The 20,644-nt window shown below is 50.8% G+C and overlaps 1 protein-coding gene across 5 annotated transcripts in view; it reads left to right on the top strand.

Moving 5' to 3' along the window:
- The window catches only part of SCARB1 (scavenger receptor class B member 1), an 88,859-nt gene that overhangs the window by 32,495 nt on the left and 35,720 nt on the right, over positions 1-20,644 (top strand). For all 5 annotated transcript variants that reach the window (XM_025401899.1, XM_025401898.1, XM_025401895.1 and 2 more), the window contains exons 2-3: positions 17,241-17,398; positions 20,213-20,354. In XM_025401899.1, the coding sequence (XP_025257684.1) occupies positions 17,241-17,398; positions 20,213-20,354 (300 nt within the window). The remainder of the gene's footprint in view (positions 1-17,240; positions 17,399-20,212; positions 20,355-20,644) is intronic.

Here is a 20,644-nt window from a genome sequence, read left to right as displayed (position 1 = left end):
GACCTCTGGCTGCCTCCCTGTCCCCCTGTGCGTCCCGTGGGAGCTCACTGGCTTTGAAGGCCTGCTTTTGACAAGCCCTCTGGCTCTGATGTAGCGCAGGGGAGGGGGCTCTGGCTTTGCAGGGCCCCTCAGGCCCCTGCTGGCTGTTGCCTGCATTCTCCCTCCCGTGTGGCTGAGGATGAAGCTGGCTTCCCCCTTTTCAGGGCGAGCCTCAGTTCATGTTTCTGGACACCCTCGTGTCACTGGTAGGCGGCCTCAGGAGTCACAAGGAGGCAGTGCAGGCAGTGTGGGCATGTCCGCAGCCCCGAAGGGCTCGGTTTTCAGATCTCAGCTGCAAGAACAAAGCGCCCCGTTGAGCTGCTTGAAAGCAGCCACAGGAGAGTGTCCTGCTCCACGGATCATCCCTGGCCCGGGTTTCTCTTAGGACAGCTCAGGCCGAAACACAGCAGGGTGCAACAGCGGGGGCGATGTGTGAGCATCCTGGGCGTGGAGCTTCCCATTGAAGAGGACACTGGGTTTCCTGCCGGGCCCACCTTGTCTGTAGCGAAGCCTGCCTTCTGGCCGAGATAGGGCTGCGGGGGGAGGAAAGGGTGCACGGGGCAAATGTCACACTCCCTGGTGCAGGGGTGTTCCCTGTAGGTGTGGCTGTGTGGGAAAATGCTCTGGGGTCTCTGGGTGGATGTAGCAGGCTGAACAATGTCCCCAAAAGATGCTGGTATCTTAATCCCCAGGACCTGTGAATATGTGACCTTCCTCGGCAAAAGTGGCTTTGTAGGTGTGATTAAGTTGAGGATCTCACACCAGGCATTATGGCTCACACCTGTAATCCCAGCACTTTGGGAGTCCAAGGTGGGAGATTTCTTGAGCCCAGGAGTTTAAGACCAGCTCGGGCAACATAGTGAGACTCCATCTCTACAAAAAATTTAAAAATTAGCCAGGCGTGGTGGTGTGTGCCTGTGGTCCCAGTTATGTGGGAGGCTGAGGAAGGAGGACTGCTTGAGCCTGGGAGTTTGAGGCTGCAGTAAGCCGTGATTACGCCACTGCATTCCAGCCTAGGCAACAGAGTGAGACCCTGTCTCAAAAAAAAAAAAAAAAAAAAAAAGTTAAGGATCTTGAGATGGGAGATGAACCTGGATTGTCCAATGGGCCACGATGCTTTCACAAGGATCTTTGTCAGAGGGAGGCAGGAGGGTCAGAGTAGGAGATGTGACTGCAGAAGCAGGGGTTGGAGTGATGAGGGGACAGGAGACAAGGAATGTGGAGGCCTCGTAGAAGCTGGGAAAGGGAAGGAAATGGATTCCTCCCTGAGCCTCTGGAAGGAAGCACCGTGTCTGCACCATGACTTTCATCCCGTCTCAGGGGGAGTCCCAGTTTGGACTTCTCCCCCGCAGAACTATAAGATAGTAAGATAATAACTTTGTATTGATCTGAGCCAGTGTCAATTGTCAATTCTTACAGCAGCAGTGGGAAGCTAATACAATGGAAATGCTTCCATTAAAGCCAGGCCATTAACATGATAGTATAGTCTGGTTTGGGTGGGCTTAAATAAAATATTTAAGCTTAAAATAATGTTGTAAGTTTTAATATATGAACTTTTGAAATTTTCAATGTTTTTAAAAAAAGACTTTAATGTCTTGGAAAAATATAAATATGAAGTGCACATTTTTCCTTTTGCTTGAAGCTGTAATATGATTCGGTGAGGCACTGATTTGGCCCTCCCTGTATTGCTGCGACAGAGCCTGCTTGTTTTAAAATAACTTTCTATTTTAGAACTTTTTTTTTTTGAGACGAAGTCCCACTCTGTCGCCCAGGTTGGAGTGCGGTGGCACAATCTCGGCTCACTACAACCTCCGCCTCCCAGGTTCAAGTGATTCTCCTTCCTCAGACTCCCAAGTAGCTGGGACCACAGGTGCCTGACACCGCACCTGGCTAATTTTTGTATTTTTAGTAGAGACGAGATTTCACTATGTTGGCCAGACTGGTCTCCAACTCCTGACCTTCAGTGATCCACCTGCCTTGGCCTCCCAAAGTGCTGGGATTCCACAGGCGTGAGCCACTGCGCTCAGCCTAGAACAGTTTGACTTTCAGAAAAATTGGGAAGATAGTGCTGAGTTCCCACATATCCCACAGCCAGTGTCCCCTGCTATTAACATCTTAATGGAATGGGATACATTTATTGCTATGAATGAACCAGTGTTGATACATCAGTAATAACTAACATCCAGACAGGATTCGGGTTTCCTTCGTATCCTTTTCTGTCTCAGGACCCCACCCAGGGCCCCAAATCACGTTTGTCCCTCACGTTGCCTTAGGCTCTTCTGGTCCCTGCAGGTGCTCAGACTTTCCTGGCTTTGGATGGCCTGGATTGCGTTGATGAGCACCGGCTAGGGATTTGGCGGGACGCCCCTCTGCCGGGATTTGTCCGTTGTTCTTCTATTGATTAGACCCTAGTTCCGGGTTTTGGAAGGAAGATCGCAGCGGCGAAGGGCCGTTCTCAACACATTATGTCCACATGACCTGTCCCTGCTGCATGGGTCCTATTCTTTATTCCTTGTTACAGGTAAAGAAACTGAGGCACAGGAAGTTGTATCAGGCGCCTGCTGGTAGGTGGAGGATGGGCAGGGGGTTGAGGGGACAGGGAGTGGTCAGAGTCCCTTTGCTAGTAAGGAGGGGACCCCAGACCTCTCACATCTCTCCAGGGCCCCTGGCGGTCTCCTGGCTGGCCTTGCTGCTCTGCTTCAGAAATCAGACTTGACGGGGGACTGCGACCCTGATTGGGCCTTGGTGGCTGCAGGTGCTGTCTTATTAGAGACACCACTTGAGGATGTATGGAACATCTGAAGAGTACCCATCTCTGGATCAAGAATTTTTTGCTTTAGGTCAGGCATGGTGGCTCACGCCTGTAATCCCAGCACTTTGGGAGGCCGAGGTGGGCTGATCACCTGAGGTCAGGAGTTGGAGATCTCAGCCTGGCCAACATGGTAAAACCCCATCTCTGTCAAAAGTACAAAAATCAGGCCAGGCGCGGTGGCTCACGCCTGTAATCCCAGCACTTCGGGAGGCCTGGGGCAGGAGAATCAGTTGAACCCGGGAGGTGGAGGTTGCAGTGAGCCGAGATCGCACCACTGCACTCCAGCCTGGGCGACAGAGCAAAACTCTGTCTAAAAACAACAACAACAAGAACAACAACAACAACAGCAACAAAAAAAAACATCAGCTGGGTATCCACTTTGGGATCCACTTTGGGATCACTTTGGGATCCACTTTGGGATCACTTTGGGATCACTTTGGGATCCACTTTGGGATCACCTGAGGTCAGGAGTTTGAGACCACCCTGGCCAACATGGCGAAACCCCGTCTCTACTAAAAAAAAAATACAAAAATTAGCTGGGTGTGGTGGCAGGCACCTGTAATCCCAGCTACTTGGGAGGCTGGGGCAGGAGAATTGGTTGAACCCGGGAGGTGGAGGTTGCAGTGAGCCGAGATCGCACCACTGCACTCCAGCCTGGGCGACAGAGCAAAACTCTGTCTAAAAACAACAACAACAAGAACAACAACAACAACAGCAACAAAAAAAAACATCAGCTGGGTATGGCGGCACGTGCCTGTAGTCCCAGCTATTCGGGATGCTGAGGCAGGAGAATTACTTGAACCTGGCAGACAGAGGTTGCAGTTAGCTGAGATCACACCACTGCACTCCAGCCTGAGTGACAGAGTGAGACTGTCTGAAAAAAAAAAAATTTTTTTTTGCTTTAATTTTTTTCCTTAAAAAAATGGAAGTATCAAATACATAAAGAAAAGTGCACAATTTCAGTTAGAGGTTGATGGATTTTTACCTAGGTATGCATGCTTATAATGACCCCCTGTACGGAGTGTAAACGGCTTCCCCGCACCCCTCCCTGTCAGTATCCACCCCTGAGGTCCTGCTGCCCCCACCTCTATCCCCATGGGTTGGTTTTGCTATCCCCTGGGACATCACATACATGGACTCATGCACGTGGTCCCTGTGTGGGATTTACCCTGTCATTGTGTGTCTCAGTTGGTCATTCCCTTTTGTCGCTGGGTAGCATTCCATGGTATGAGTGTGTCCCCATTTGTCATGCATTCACTTGCTTGTAGACATTTGTGTTGTTTCCAGTTTGGGGCTGTTATGGGTACGGCTGCTATGAGCATTTGTGGATAATCTTTGTGTGGTTGCATGCTTTCATTTCTCTGCGATAAATACTGGGGGTGGGATTGCTATATTGTAGGGTGAATGTCCAGCTTTGGTAGAAAAAGTATATTCCACAGTGATTGCACCAATGCACACTTCCACCAGCAATGTGTGAGCACTCTGACTGCTCCACATCCTCGTCAACACTTGTTATTGTCAGTCTTTTTCATTTTAGCCGTTCTGGTGTGTGGCATGGGATCTCACTGTGAGTCTAGTGGACATTTCTCTGATGACTAAGTCACCCAGGGCTGGTGTGTGGCTCCAGGAAATCACAGGGATCCTTTCTTCTATCTCCTATTCTGCTCCACCCTTCTTCATGTGTGGCTTCCATTCTTAAGGGGGTCTCACGATTCAAAATGGCTGCTCTAGCTCCCTCCATTGTGACTGAATTCCAGGCAGCAGGAAGGGGGACTTACCAACAAATACATAGGAATTTCAGATGTTGATAATGTCAGGGAGATAAAAGAGGGTGGTGAATACAATGTGATGGGGGAAGGGCTGCTTTAGGACGAATGGTCTTTTCGTCCATTTTGTTCACTATTGAAGTGCCCAGGCCTAGAGCCGAGCCTGCCATACAGTGGGGGCTCAAAAGAGACAGTTGAGGAATTGAAGAGTGCTCAGGGAAGGTCTCACTGAGAAGGTGACTTTAGACTTGAGAAGTGAGGGGCTCACTTTTGTGGGCATCAGGGGAAGGATTGGCCCTGGAGGAGCAAACAGTCAGTGCAAAGGCCCTGTGGCAGAAACTTGCCTGGTGGCTCAGGAGCACAGCAAGGCCAGTGTGGCTGGAGCAGAGTGAGCGAGGCAGATAGGAAAGGGGGGGAGGAGACTGGAGTGACTACAGGGAGCTGGGTTGTGCAAGGCCTCATCAGTCACTGTCAGGAATTTAGATTCTCTTCTGAGATAAACAGGAAGGCATAGGGGAGGTTTGAGCAGAAGAATGACATGCTCTGACTTTAATCTTAAAAGGATAACTTGGATTCTGTGGGGAGAATGGGGCGGGGGGCAAGAGCAGAGGCAGGACAACAGTGAGGAGACTACGGCAGCCGTCCGCACAAGCCAGGATGGGGGCCACGATGGTGCTGGAGAGAAGTGGATGGATTTGAGGCATGCTTTAAAGTGAGAGCAGCCCAGCCTTGCTGCTGGATGGGTGCTAGGTGGGAGGGAAATGGAGGACTCAGGAATGACTCAACCTCTTTGCTTAAGCAACTCACACGCGTGGGTTTCTTGTAAAAACCCTTTATTTTACTCTTCTTACCTTAGTCCTTTAAAAATCAAAAGAAGTTGGAACGTGAGCCAAGGGTGTGGTGTTCCCAAGTCCCAGATTGGATTAGCCTGTGTCGTCGATCATTCCTGCATTTACAGGCCCCACGGGGCTGGGGATGCCAGGGGCCCTGGGATTCAGGGTGTAGTCAGTGACTGACTGGCTGGTCCAGTGTGGGCAGGGCCTGGCCTTGCCCCAGAACTAGACTTCGTCTCGGCAAATTGGCTTCTTGGCTCATTTGGTCAGAGGTGTCTTTCTTGGAAGCCTGTTTTCTCTTCTCACAGGAGGAATTAGGCCTGCAATTCAGTGGCCAGGTCAAGTTAATGATTCATTTGTGAAGCTCCCGTGCAAGGAGCCCAGCGGGGATGGCCTAGGAGAGAAGTGTGAGGGCACAGGCCTAGACGTGGATATGGAGCCTGGGGCTCTGTCTGTCCCTGCTCCTGTGACCTTGGTCAGGCATTTGGCTTTGGAGCCTCAGTGTCTGCTTCTGTGAGATGAGTCATTGAGGATTTAAGAGGTGAAGCAGGTGGAAGTGTTTTGCTACCTGAACAGTGCTGGACAGATTGTCCATACAATTCTGCTCCCCTGGTGTCTCAGGGCAGGGGCGCCTCAGGGCAGGGGCCCCATCGTGTTCATCCTTGTGTCTTTAAATTCCTAGCATAGCATCTAGCCTGGGCGGGTGATTGTGCAGGGGATGAACTGCAATCCCAATGAGGTCAGAGCAGGCTCACTGTAGGCCGAGGTCATTCCAGCGGGCTTCATGGAGGAGGCGGCACCTGGGCGAGTGGGGTTTTAGGTTTGGAGGTCAGGGGCCTCTCCAGGTACAGGGGAAAGTGCTGTGGGTGGTGGGAAGAGAGAGCTAAAAATTAATGTCTATGAAATCTTCATCTCATCCATCACACATTTACCGAGCTGTTGCCTCGGCCTAAACAGGAGGTACTCTCTGTGTATTTAAAAAAAGATAATCCCTTCTTAAATTTAAAACACACAAAGGAGGACTAGCATTACCACCTGGTAGACATTTCCATGTTGATTATGTGGTTTCTGGTCTCACTTTTGCTCATTCACTCAGAAAATATTTACAGAGCTCCTGCAAGGTGCCAAGCACTGTCCCAGGCCCTGAGGACACATCACCAAACAAAGCAGCTGAGGATCTTACCCTTGTGGGTTTATGGCCTGGCAGGGGAGACAGATGGACGATAAACCTGATAAGCTAGTTGTGCCACGCGCTTGATGGCCACACTCAGCATGGAAACAACACAGCGGGTCGGGAGATCAGGAGTTTTAGGGGCAGGTCGGATGAGCCTTCTGAGAAGGGGGCATGTGAATAGAGATTCGAAGGTGTGAGGGATTTGACCACGTGGTTAGGAGGGAGCAGCAGGTGCAGAGGCCCTGGGGCAGAAGCATGGCTGCTTAGACAGGACAGCAAGGAGGCAGTGGGGCTGAGCTGAGTAGCAGACAGTGGCTGGATGTGGGGTCAGAGAGAACACAGGGGCCAGATCAGGCAGAGGGACTTGTACGCCAATGTTCAGACGGTGGCTCGTATGTTATTTTCAAGAAATAACATGTTCACAATGACAGTTAAAGCTTCCCACATCCCCAGCCCCCGGCCCTCTCCTGAGATTGTTTGCAAGTTCCATTTCCCTGAATGGTTTTCTACATTTCCACGTGGGTTTGTCTTCAGAAAAAATATCGAGTATTATTTCACGTGTTTGGAAAATTCACATCAAGAGGCCAATGTCAATTGTTTCTTTCTTTAGCCTTTTCTTCACTCGATTTTTTTTTTCTTTTAAAATAAAAATTGAGGCCAGGTGCAGTGGCTGATGCCTGTAATCCCAGGACTTTGGGAGGCTGAAGCGAGTGGATCGCTTGAGCTCAGGAGTTCAAGACCAGCCTGTGCAACATAGTGAGACCTTGTCTCTACTAAAAACAAAAAAATAAAGAATAGAAAAAAATAGCCGGATGTGGTGGTGCGTGCCTTGTAGTCTCAGCTACTCAGGAGGCTGAGGTGAGAGGATCGCTTGATCTGGGGAGATCGGGAGGTCAAGGCTCTCCAGCCTGGACAACTGAGCGAGACTCTGTCTCAAATTAAATAAATAATAAAAATTATATATATTTAAGGCATCCAACATGCTGTTTTGCTATATATATACACATAGTGAAATGATTACTACAGTTAAGCAGATTAACATATGTATCTCCTCATATAGTTACCTCTTTTTGTTTTTTTTTCTTTTTTGAGACAGAGTCTTGCTCTGTCACCCAGGCTGGAGTGCAGTGGGGTGATCACGGCTCACTGTAGCCTTGAACTCTCAGGCTCAAGTGATCCTCCCACTTCAGCCTCCTGAGTAGCTGGGACCACAGGTGCGTGCCACTGTGCCTGGCTAGTTTTTGAATTATTATTTTTTTCTTCTTTTTGTTGAGATGGAGTCTTGCTCAGTCGCCCAGGCTGGAGTGCAGTGGTGCAATCTCGGCTCACTGCAAGCTCCGCCTCCCGGGTTCACGCCATTCTCCTGCCTCAGCCTCCCAAGTAGCTGGGACTACAGGTGCCCGCCACTACACCTGGCTATTTTTTTTTGTATTTTTAGTAGAGACGGGGTTTCACCGTGTTAGCCAGGATGGTCTCGATTTCCTGACCTCGTGATCTGCCTGTCTTGGCCTCCCAAAGTGCTGGGATTACAGGCGTGAGCCACCGCGCCTGGCCGTTTTTGTATTTCTTATAGAGACGGGCTGCCTATGTTGCCCAGGTGGTTCTCAAACTCCTGACCTCAAGCCATCCTCCCACCTCGGCCTCCCAAAGTGCTGGGATTACAGGCATGAGGCCCAGCCACCTCTTTGTTTTTAGTGGTGAGAGCACCTGAAATCTACTTCCAGTATACAGTACAGTATTAATTACAGTCCTCGTGCTGTGCATCCAACCTCCAGACCACCCGTCCCATGTGACTGCAGCTTTGTGCCCTGTGACCTGCATCTCCCCACCTTCCCCAGCCTCCGCGCTGGAAGCACCATTCAACTCTCTGTGTGTTCAATGCCTTCAGGTTCCTAATCTCTAAAAGACAAATCTTTTTTTTTTTTTTTTTTTTTTTTTTTTGAGACGGAGTCTTGCTCTGTTGCCCAGGCTGGAGTGCAGTGGCCGGATCTCAGCTCACTGCAAGCTCTGACTCCCGGGTCTATGCCATTCTCCTGCCTCAGCCTCCCGAGTAGCTGGGACCACAGGCGCCTGCCACCTCGCCCGGCTATTTTTTTGTATTTTTTAGTAGAGACGGGGTTTCACCGTATTAGCCAGGATGGTCTCGATCTCCTGACCTCATGATCCGCCCGTCTCGGCCTCCCAAAGTGCTGGGATTACAGGCTTGAGCCACCGCGCCCGGCCTCTAAAAGACAAATCTAAAAGTATTTGTCCTGCAGTATTTGTCTTTCTGTCAAGATTCTGCCGTTGAGGTATCTCCAAGTTGATGACATTTACTCACCGTGCAGCCACCGTGTGTGCAGAAGCCCAGCTTATCTTTGACTGAGAACCTGGCTGGGCTCCCTGTTGTTTTTCAAGGCAGGATCTCGCTCTGTCACCCAGGCTGGAGTGCAATGGTGTGATCTCGGCTCACTGCAACCTCCGCCTCCTGGGCTCAAGCAATTCTCCCACCTCAGCCTCCCGAGTAGCTGGGACTACAGTTGCATGTCACTGTGCTTGGGTAATTTTTGTAGTTTTAGTAGAGACGGGGTTTCACCATGTTGGCCAGGCTGGTCTGGAACTCCTGACCTCAAGTGATCCACCCGCCTCGGCCTCCCAAGGCCTGAGATCACAGGCGTGAGCCATGTGCCTGGCCCTCTGTTCTTTTTTTCAGGTCTGACAATTCTTCTGGCGCTCTCTTGCACACATATGAGAATCTTTCTAGGGCAGAGTTTTCAAACTGTCAGATGTGATCAGATTGTGGGTTGTGAAATAAGTGGAGTGGGTAGGGATCAGCTTTTTTTTTTTTTTTTTTTTTTTGAGACGGAATCTTGCTCCGTCTCTGTAGGCTGGAGTGCAGTGGCGCAATTTTGGCTCGCTGCAACCTCCGCCTCCTGGGTTCAAGCAATTCTCCTGCCTCAGCCGCCCAAGTAGCTGGGACTACAGGAACATGCCACCATGCCCAGCTAATTTTTTATATTTTTAGTAGAGACAGGGTTTCACTGTGTTAGCCAGGATGGTCTCGATCTCCTGACCTCACAATTCGCCCTCCCCGGCCTCCCAAAGTGCTGGGATTACAGGCATGAGCCACCGCGCCTGGCCTGGGATGAGCATTTTGAAAACAGAATGGAATAAGATAGAATATCAGAGGGGTGAATAATGGAGCCGTAACGCAAGTTGCATCATGCTGGGAAGGTGAGTGTTCCTTCGTGAAGCTTCTGGTGGGTGTGCAGGTTGTGGGCGTAGCGTGGCAGGAGCTGGGAAGCTGGTGCTCTGTGCCATGTCTGAACAGGGAACCCACAGACTATGGGACTTTGCTCACACCTGACCCAGTTAGAAACTGTCCGCAACTCCCTGGTGGCCAGACCCCCACTGTGCACAGTCGTCCTGTTTCCAAACAGTTTTGCCTGTAGTTGTTTTCTTGGATGTCCTAATTTTTTCTCATCTACTGGGAAATGATATCTCATTTTAATTTGGAGTTAATCTTTCTTTTTGAAGTTGTGATTAAGATCCAGCTAACATAAAATTCACCAAAACCATTTACAGATGTACAGTTCAGTGACATTTAGTGCATTTGCAAGGTTGCGCAGCCATGACCACGACCTAATTCCAAAGCATTCTCATACCGTGCACCCATTAAGCAGTCACCCGCCATTCCTTTCTCCCCTAGCCCCTGGCAACCACCAATCTGCTGTCTCTGGATTTGCCTATTCTGGGTATTTCACTAAGTGTGGTCAGACACTATGCGTGGCCTTTCGACTGGCTTCTTTCACTCTGTGTCATGTTTTTGAGGTTTGTCCATGTGGTGGCATGTGTCAGTGTCGCATTCCTTTCTTTCTGTTTTTTGAGATGGAATCTCGGTCTGTTACCCAGGCTGTAGTGCAGTGGCGCGATCTCGGCTCTCACTGCAACCTCTGTCTCCCAGGTTCAAGTGAATCTCCTGCCTCAGCCTCCCGAGTAGCTGGGATTATAGATGGCTGCCACCATGCCCAGCTAATTTTTTTTTTTTTTTTTTTTTTAGTAGAGGTGGGGTTTCACCATGTTGGCCAGGCTGGTCTTGAACTCCTGACCTCAGGTCATCCACCTGCCTCAGCCTCCCAAAGTGCTGGGATTACAGGTGTGAGCCACCACGCCCGGCCACATTCCTTTCTCTAAAATTATATTTTTGACTCTTTAAATACGTTTCTTTTTTACACAATAGTAAACAACCAACGCATGCAGTCCCTTTTCTGAATGAGTCAGATGCCGCGTCTGGACAGATCAGCCTGTGTTCAGCCACTCATGTGTTGACAGATACTTGGGTCGTTTTCGCCCATTGCGAGCAGTGCTTCTGTGCACATTCTTGTACGTGTTGTTTGAATACCCATTTTCAGTTCTTTTTGGGTCTGTTCTGGGGAGTGGAGTTGCAGGGTCATACGGTAACTTTGTGTTTGACTGTTTGAGGAACAGCCAGACTGGTGTCCACAGTGGCTGTTCCACATTACACTTCTGCCGGCAATGCCCAAAGGTTTCAGTTCCCACACCCTTGCCAACACTTGTTATTTTCCATGAAAAAAAATTCTAGCCATCCTAGGGTGAGAAGTGGTGGCCCATTGTGACTTTGATTTGCATTTCCCTGATGATGTCAAGCACCTTTTCATGAGCTTGTTGGCCATTTGTGTATTTTCTTCGGAGAAAGGTCTTTTCAAGTCCTTTGACCATTTGCAGTTAACCTTTTATTTTTTTTAATTTCACATTATAGTTTCAAAAGGGTTTTAGTGAAGTGTAGCATACGTATAGAAAAGCCCACATATAAAGGGAACAACACCATACATTTTTCAGTAAACACAGTCATGGGTAACCAGCAACCAGATCAGGAAACAGAATTTTCACCCCCTTATCCCCCATCCTCCCAGGTGACCCCATTCTGGCTTCTATTGATATGTCAGTCTTGCCTGTTCTAGAACGTCACATAAATGGGATTATATGTGTATGCACATATCTGCCTTTTGATCAACATGATTGCATTATATTTTAAAGGTAGTAATAGTATTCATTTATTTATTTATTTTTACTTAAAATATACTGGAGGTTGTTCCATAGTGGTAAATTTAGCATGTCATGGGTGTTCTTGTTGCTGTTGTTTTTTTTTTTTCAGACAGGGTCTTGCTTTGTGGCCCAGACTGGAGTGCAGGGGGCATGATCACAGCTCACTGTAGCCTTGAACTCCTGGGCTCAAGCGATCCTCCCAGCTCAGTCTCCTGAGTAGCTGGGACCACAGGTGCACACCACCATGCCTGGCTAATATTTTTTGTATTTTTAGTGGAGACAGGGTTTCACCATGTTGCCCAGGTTGGTCTTGAACTCCTGGCCTCAAGAAATTCTCCTGGCTTTGCCTCCCAAAGTCCTCGGATTACAGGCATGAGCCACTATGACTGGCCTAATTTGATGGGTTGTATTGGATATATATACTTCACCTATATGTCAACCAAAATCAAGATAGCTGGGCCAGTTCATATCAGTCCTCCATCCTGGTCCACGGCAGCCACTGGTCTGGCTTCTCTCTCTAGAGTTTTCCCTTTCCCTGATGTCGCGGAAATGGTGTTGTGTAGTATGATTCTTATGATTCTTCTTTTCTTTTTTTTTACTTGGGGTAGTGCTTCTGAAGCTCACCCGTTGTTGTGGCGTTTATCCATGGTCGGTTCTTTTTGATTGCCAAGTAGCATTCCATTGTGTGGATGTGTGTGGCAATTCATTTATCTGTTGATGAATATTTGAGTTTCCATCGATCAAATATGGACATATCATTCCATGTTTGTTTTTGGTGAACATTCAGGCAAGTCACGCTCTTAAAGCCTTGCCAGCCTTTGCACAGGCTGTGTCTTCTGCCAGGCACTCCTCCACCATCTTCTTTAACTAGCAAAGCCCAGCTCATTTTAAAATTCCCAGCTCAGATGTCCCCTCCTCCAGGCAGCCTTCCTGGGCTCAAAGGGTCTATTTCGCCAGATGGGAGGGAGTGGTGTCCAACAAAGGCTCATCTTGGCATTCTGTCCCAACTTTGTGTTCCAGGGCCATGGTCTTTGACCTTGGGGGTGGTGGGGACAGAATCACAGAATCAGCCATGTTAGGCAAAAGGCCACAGTGTCCCCACCACTGTTATCTAATCAGCTGCCTGGTCTAGTGTGGTGGAAAAAAGTCATCCTGCTGATCAAAAGCAGGGCAGAGTCCATCCCTTAACCCAGGTGGAGGTGGGGCAGAGAAGGGAGGGTCACTTAGTGACTCCAGGGCTGACCCTCCGGTGCCCGGGGTCTTCAGACCTTGTTCTAAGCACTTTACCTCCATGGACTCGTTCAAACCTCACAGCAGCCCACAAGGCGACACTCTCCTTATGCCCGTTGTATGGTTGAGGAAACTGAGGCTGGGAGAAGGTCAGCGACCCTCCCCTGGTCACCCAGTTGGACGGGGCTGCACTGGGTCTCTGAAGATTCCCTTTGGGTAATGTTGAATGAATGGACTGAAACCCAGGGCCCGAAAGCCTCTTCTGTTGGAGACAGACAGAGAGAGAGAGAGAGAGAGAGAGAGAGAGAAACATGGACACGCGGCCGGATCCCAGGAATTCGTGGTTTAGCCCTGATTCATCTTCAGAACCAGGCCGAGCAGGCCAGGGGAGGAGGAAAGCATGGTGAGATTCCAAAGGAGAAAGGCATCTCCAGCCCAGCAGACTCTGCTGAGAAACCGGGTGGGAGAGGAAGGCCGCAAAGGGAAATTGAGGCTGTGTGTGTGATGGAGTCTTGCTCTGTCGCCCAGGCTGGACTGCAGTGGTGTGATCACAGATCACTGCAAGCTCTGCTTCCTGGGCTCAAGTCATCCTCCCACCTCAGCCTCCCAAGCAGCTGGGACTATAGGCACCTGCCATCATGGATGACTGATTTTTGTGTTTTTTGTAGAGATGGGGTCTCCATGCTCAGGCTGGTCTTGAACTCCTGGGCTCAAGTGATCTGCCTGCCTTGGCCCCTCGAAGTGCTGGGATTACAGGTGTGAGCCACCGCACTGGGCCTTGTTTTGCTTTTTTAAAAAAGCAGTTTTATTAAGGTGTGATTGATATAAAACAATGGCACATGTTTAATGTATGCAGTTTGATGGGCTGGTGTGTGCACACCGGGAAACCTGCCCCTGAGATGCAGGTGCTGAACACACCTGTCACCGCTACGGTTCCCTCCTGCCCCCCACTGTTTTCTGTGGCGAGAACATACAGTTCGCGCTCTACTCCCTGAACACATTTTCCAGGGTTCTGGGTTTTGATGCTGTGTTTTCTATGGAGGGAGCACCAGCAGCTGGATGTGTCCCCCAGGCTGGAGAAGGGGCCTGGCCTGTGGTGAGCAGGGTCCCCAGGGCTGCAGGGTCTGTCCCAGACAGAGGGACCTGCAGTGCACGGGCTTGGAGGCTGGGTGAAGGCCAGGACTGAAGGAAGGGCTGGGTGATCGGGGCCTGAGAGTTGGGAGGGGCTGGAGCTGGTGCCTGTGAGCTGTGGTCGCATGGGGTGGTGGGAGCTGCCATGGGGTGGGGAGGGTGTTACTGAGGGGGCAGGACTGCTCTTTGACCCAGCTCACATACCACTTCCTCCAGGAAGACCTCCTGGACTCCTCAGTGCCCTCCAACTATTGGTTGTATCTCTCTCCAGCCTTAGTTGTGCCTCAGTTTCCTAATCTGTAACATGGGAGTAATAATAGTGGAGGTGGCTGCCTCACAGAGTCATGGTGCTGTTAAGAGGATGAGAACACAGTGAACAGCATCACCAGGCGCGTGGCGTACCCCGGAAATGCTTGCTTCTGTTACCTCTTTAATATTGAGTTTATGCGCCTTCGTTTGCACCTATGGGGTGCTCAGGTCATAAGATGCTCCTTCTGGTGCTCGCAGCTGGGTAGGAAGACGCGTTTATCAATAAACAGTTATGGCACTTGAAGGCAAGTCTCTGATCTCCTGGTTTTTCCAAGAGAACTCTGAAATCCAGGTATTACATTACATCCTCCAGTGAAATCCAGGTATTACATTACATCTTCCAGTGAAATCCAGGTATTACATTACATCTTCCAGTGAAATCCAGGTATTACATTACATCTTCCAGTGAAATCCAGGTATTACATTACATCTTCCAGTGAAATCCAGGTATTACATTACATCTTCCAGCTTCTTGACAATGAATTCAGCTTCTTCATTTACACACCACGTAGGTCAAACTAGACACAGTGTCACCAGCTCCATCATACAGATGAGAAACTTGAGGTTCACAGGGGCTGACTTGCCCAAGTGGCCCCATGGAGTGCGACCCAGGGTCTGGCTACCTCCAAGTCTGCTCCTTCCAGGGGACGTGGGGCTGGCTCTACTGGCCAGCTCAGCTGTCTGCCTCCTATAAAGACTCTGCGTATTGCTTCTGGCTGTCTGGGGACAATGGGGGCAGCTGTCCTTGTCTTAGAAGACCATGTTCGAAAGAGGGTGGAAGGTGATGCAGCCGCCTGGCTGCCTGGCTTTGCAACATCAGCTCTAATCTGATGGGCTGGGTCACTCCTCCTGGGCTCTGACATGGTGTGGGCACTGAGGGGCCCGAGATCCTGGCTGGGTTGAGGGTGGGGGTCAGGTGGACTGAGGGGGACCTCCCTGTGACACTGGGGCAGCGAATTATAGATCTAGAGGAGCAAAGCTGGGAGAGGAGTCCAAACGGACCCCAGGCATGTTTCCTATAGTCCCTTTAAGAAAATCATGTTTTTGCAAAGTTTTTAAATCAGGAGATTTCGTATATATTTCTGTATTTCTGGTTTTCATGGAAAACTTCTGTGTTCTCATCTTCCTCTGACTCCTCCCTGAATGGCTCACTCAGCCGCACAGGCAGGCTCTCTCCCAGCATCTCCCTACCACAGGGCATTTGCACAGGCTGTGGCTGCTGTGGAATGCCCCCTAACCCCCACCTTCTAGACTCGTGAGCTCCCTTCCTCACTACCTTCTGTTGGGTGTAGGTTGTGTTTGCGTGTGTTCCCCTCCCTTCCTTCCTTCCTTCCTTCCTTCCTTCCTTCCTTCCTTCCTTCCTTCCTTCCTTCCTTCCTTTTCCTCCTCCTCCTCCTCCTCCTCCTCTCCTCCTCCTCCTCCTCCTCTTCTTCTCCTCCTCCTCCTCCTCCTTCTTCTTCTCCTTTTCCTTCTCCTTCTCCTTTTTTGAGACAGGGTATTTCTTGGATACCCAGGCTGGAGTACAGTCCTGCCATCACAGCTCACTGCAACCTCGACCTCCTTGGCTCAAGTGACCCTCCCACCTCAGCCTCCCAAGTAGCTGGGACTACAGGTGTGCAGCACCACGCCCAGCTAATTTTTAAACAATTATTTTTTATAGGCTGGGCAAGGTGGCTCATGCCTTTAATCCCAGCACTTTGAGAAGCCGAGGCAGGCGGATCACTTGAGGTCAGGAGACCATCCTGGCTAACATGGTGAAACCTCACCTCTATTGAAAAAAAAAAAAATTAGCCAGGTGTGGTGGTGGGAACTTGTAAACCCAGCTACTTGGGAGGCCAAGGGAGGAGAATTGCTTGAACCTGGGAGGTGAAGGTTGCAGTGAGCCGAGATTGTACCACTGCACTCCAACCTGGGCAACAGAGTGAGACTCCCTCTCAAAAAATAAAATAAAGTAAAAACAAATAAAAATACAAAAATTAGCCAGGCGTGGTAGTGGGGACCTGTAGTCCCAGCTACCCAGGAGGCTGAGGCAGGAGAATCACTTGAACCCAGAGGCGGAGGTTGCAGTGAGCCAAGATCATGCCACTGCACTCCAGCCTTAGCAACAGAGTGAGACTCCATCTCAAAAAAAAAAAGAAATAAAAAGAAATAAATAAAATTATTCTTTATAGAGATAGGGTCTTGCTATGTTGCCCAGGCTGGTCTCAAACTCCTGGACTCCAGAGATCCTCCTACCTCGACCTTCCAAAGTTCTGGGATTACAGGCATGAGCCACGGCACCTGGCCTACATTTCACTTACGTGATGACTCTGTCTCAAATCCCGACCTCTCCCCAGTCCCTGCTGTGTTTTCTCTGTGCTCTGTCACGTAGCATGCGTTTTACCTGAGTTGTTTGGTGCCTCCCTTTCCCCCGCTACAGAGCTGGGCTTTTGGTCTGTCCTGGTCGCTCTCCCATCCCCAGCTCTTAGAACCTGCCTGGCACGTGGTAGTGCTCAGTGCGTGCTTGTTGAATGAATGAATGATTCACCTGGCCACATGGAGCCCATGTTCCTGCAGCGGACTATCCCTGCCCTGAGCCCATCCACTACCCTCAGCTCCGGCACCCCCTTTAGATGGTGCATAGGCCCCTGTTTACCACAGTCCCTTGACTGGTGTCACATATTGCTGTCACGACGTATTTTAAGAAGCATCATGACAGCATGGATAGGTTGCCTGTTTAATTCCATAAGCTCCAGGTGCGACAGCCTCATGTGTGAAGGCCTTTCCCACACCTCCTACCCCGAGCCACCGCCGAGGAGCCCCTTCCCTGGCCGGGCTCAGGCAGCTGTTCTGGAGCCTCGTGGTGGGGCGTGGGGCCCTCGTCACTCTCCTCATAGGCATGCTTGTCCCTTCCCCTGCAGAACGTGCGCATCGACCCCAGCAGCCTGTCCTTTAACATGTGGAAGGAGATCCCAATCCCCTTCTATCTCTCCGTCTACTTCTTTGACGTCATGAACCCCAGCGAGATCCTGAAGGGCGAGAAGCCGCAGGTGCAGGAGCGCGGGCCCTACGTGTACAGGTGAGGCTGTGTCCAGGTGAGGGTGGAGGGGCCGGCTGAGGCTGGGCAGGGGCGGGGTCTCAGAGTGGACAGGATGGGGAGGGTGCTGACTGAGCCCCAGAGATTTTTCCAGAAGCAGGCAAGGCATACTCGGGGGAAGTGCTAGTCCCAGAGAAGTTTTTGTTTTCGTTTTTTTTTTTGTAGAGATGGGATCTTGCTATGTTGCCTAGGCTGGTTTTAAGTCCTGGGCTCAAGTGATCCTCTGCCTCAGCCTCTCAAAGTGCTGGGATTACAGGTGTGAGTCACCAGACCTTACCTAGAGAGGTTCTTTATGGAGCAGGGAGGGACCAATGGTGCGGGTCTGGCTGGAGGGTGCATATGTGAGAGACAGAGACGCACACATACACACATACATACATACACATACATATACACACATACATACATACACATACATATACACACATACATACATGCATACACACATACACACATACATACACATACACACATACATACGTACATACACATACACATACACACATACACACACATACATATACACACATACATACGTACATACACACACACACACGTGCACACACACACACGCACAACCAGGAGCACACCTACCCCCCGCACCCTGTCTGGGCCAGAGGACCGGGTAAGTCAGCACGGGAAGGGGTCGGCTGTTTGTGGAACATGTTGGCCCAGGGACCACAGAGTGGTGCCTTTGCTTTCTGCTTGCCCTATCCCTGGCTGTGGCCTAGGGGAAGTGACTTAACCCTCTGAACCTCAGCTTGCCCGTCTGCAGGCTGGAGAGACACAAGAGCCCCTTCATGGGGTCATCGGGACACTCAGGATGCACGTGGAGCTCTGAGACGGCTGGGGGATGTGCCTGTTACAACGCCCTTACCTCTTGGAGTCTTCACAGCACCTCCCCTCCTCCACACCCCCGCTTCCCAGTTCACAGGCGGAGGAGTAGGGGCTCCGAGAGGAGAGCTGACTTGCTCCCGGCGCACGGTGTTCCAGGGATGGGGTGGGCAGAGGGTGTTCCCGCTGTTGGAGACCCACAGTTTGGTTCTAGGAAAGCCAAGATGAAAACCTAGCAAATGTGCGTGAGGTTTGGGAGTAGGAAACATGAGTCAGCTCCTGCATTCCGTTCACTCATTCACTCATTTGCTCTTTCATTTAACAAATGTTTATTGAGCACCTACTAGGTGTTGGCTGCCATTCTAAGCACAGGGGACCCAGCAGCGGACAGAATGGGTAAAAATGCCAAAGCTCTCTATACTCCTTCATTCTGTGAGCACTGATTGAGCACCTTCTGTGTGCTGGGGGTGCAGGCAGACCAAGGCCCTGCCTCACCAAGCTGACATTCTGATGGGGAGAGAGTAAAGAAGTGGACAAATAAGGGGAAATCAGGCATCCATCAGTGTTGTGCAGACAAAACTGTGAAGCCGGAGTGCAGGAGGGAGGGCGGCCATGGGACTCGGTCTGACTGGAGCACCTCTGCAAAGGGACACTCACTGGACCCGCATGGTGGGAAGAAGCCCTGGGGAGAGAGAGTCCCAGCCAGAGCATGTCCAGAGGTCTGAAGGCTGGAAACAGAGCCTGTGCGGCTGGGGTTACGAGGGAGGGAGACAGTGGAGAGACGAGGCCTGAGCCTTGCTGAGGTCCTCAGAGGTCTCGTTAGGAGCCTGATTTTAACCTGCATGCAAAGTGGGGTTGTGGTCCAGAGCGTGGCATGATCTGATTTCCACTTTTTTTTTTTTTTTTGAGATGGAGTCTCTCTCTCACCCAGGTTGGAGTGCAGTGGCGCGGTCTCGGCTCACTGCAACCTCCGCCCCCCAGGTTCAAGCGATTCTCCTGCCTTAGCCTCCCGAGTAACTGGGATTACAGGCATCTGCCACCATGCCCAGCTAATTTTTGTACTTTTTTTTTTTTGAGACGGAGTCTTGCTCTGTCGCCCAGGCTGGAGTGCAGTGGCGTGATCTCGGCTCACTGCAAGCTCCGCCTCCCAGGTTTACGCCATTCTCCTGCCTCAGCCTCCCGAGTAGCTGGGACTACAGGCGCCCGCCACCTCGCCCGGCTAGTTTTTTGTATTTTTTAGTAGAGACGGGGTTTCACTGTGTTAGCCAGGATGGTCTTGATCTCCTGACCGTCTCAGCCTCCCAAAGTGCTGGGATTACAGGCTTGAGCCACTGCGCCCCGCCATTTTTGTATTTTTAGTAGAGACAGGGTTTCACCATGTTGGCCAGGCTGGTCTTGAACTCCTGACATCAGGTGATCCGCCCACCTTGGCCTCCCAAAGTGCTGGGATTTTAGGCATGAGCCACCACTCCCGACCTGATTTCCATTTTTCAAAGATTCTTCTGGATGGTGGAGAATGGCTTGGAGAGATGAGAGATCATAATGACAGCAGCGGCAACAGTCACGGCAGTCAATGTTTACCTCGTGCTTTCTCTGCACCCGGCGGCTGTGTTGATTGCTTTCCGGGTATCTGATTGCTTTACTGTGGGGATGTTTAATCCCCACAGCTGCCCCATGAAGTAGGGCTTGTGATTACTTCCCTCTGTATATGGAGAGGCAATGGCCGTGTTGGGTGAGGGAGAGCAGAACGAGGCCGGCTGGGTGGCAACACCATGTCCTGCTGTGGGCAGGCGCAGGAAGGGACAGATTTGGCGGAGGGGCCGAGCTCAGCTTTGGCTGTGGGGCTGGAGGTGTGCACAGACATCCAGGGCCCCTGCTTCCCAGGCAGGCACTGCAGGCGAGTACAAGGGAAACATCCCACATAGCAGGGCGAGGCGTCTGACCCACCGGCTTCCCCCACAGGGAGTTCAGGCACAAGACCAACATCACCTTCAACAACAATGACACCGTGTCCTTCCTCGAGTACCGCACCTTCCAGTTTGAGCCCTCCAAGTCCCAAGGCTCGGAGAGTGACTACATCGTCATGCCCAACATCCTGGTCTTGGTGAGGCTGCCCTGTGGCCCCCGCCACCTCGCCCCTGGCCTCGTCCCCTGTCTCTCCTCCCGCCTGCCCGTTGTGCAGAGAGCAGTCCCTGAGGTGGTCGGAGCGTGAGGACTCACTCCTGGTGGGTGGCTCTCAGCCCTGTGCTGTCTCCACCACCCTCCGTGGGTTCTCAGTTTCCCAGGTGGGTCCACCTGTCTTGGTTTGGAAGTCCTGGCCAAAGTATTTTTTTTTCCTTTTCAATTTACATTTCTGAGATCTCCAAAAGGGGCTGTCTTGTTGGGGGCTCAGCC

The sequence above is a fragment of the Theropithecus gelada genome, chromosome 11, assembly GCF_003255815.1.
Source record: "Theropithecus gelada isolate Dixy chromosome 11, Tgel_1.0, whole genome shotgun sequence".
Taxonomy (NCBI): Eukaryota; Metazoa; Chordata; class Mammalia; order Primates; family Cercopithecidae; genus Theropithecus; species Theropithecus gelada.
Note: the sequence above shows the minus strand (reverse complement) of the source record. Positions and strands in the feature narration are given on the sequence as shown.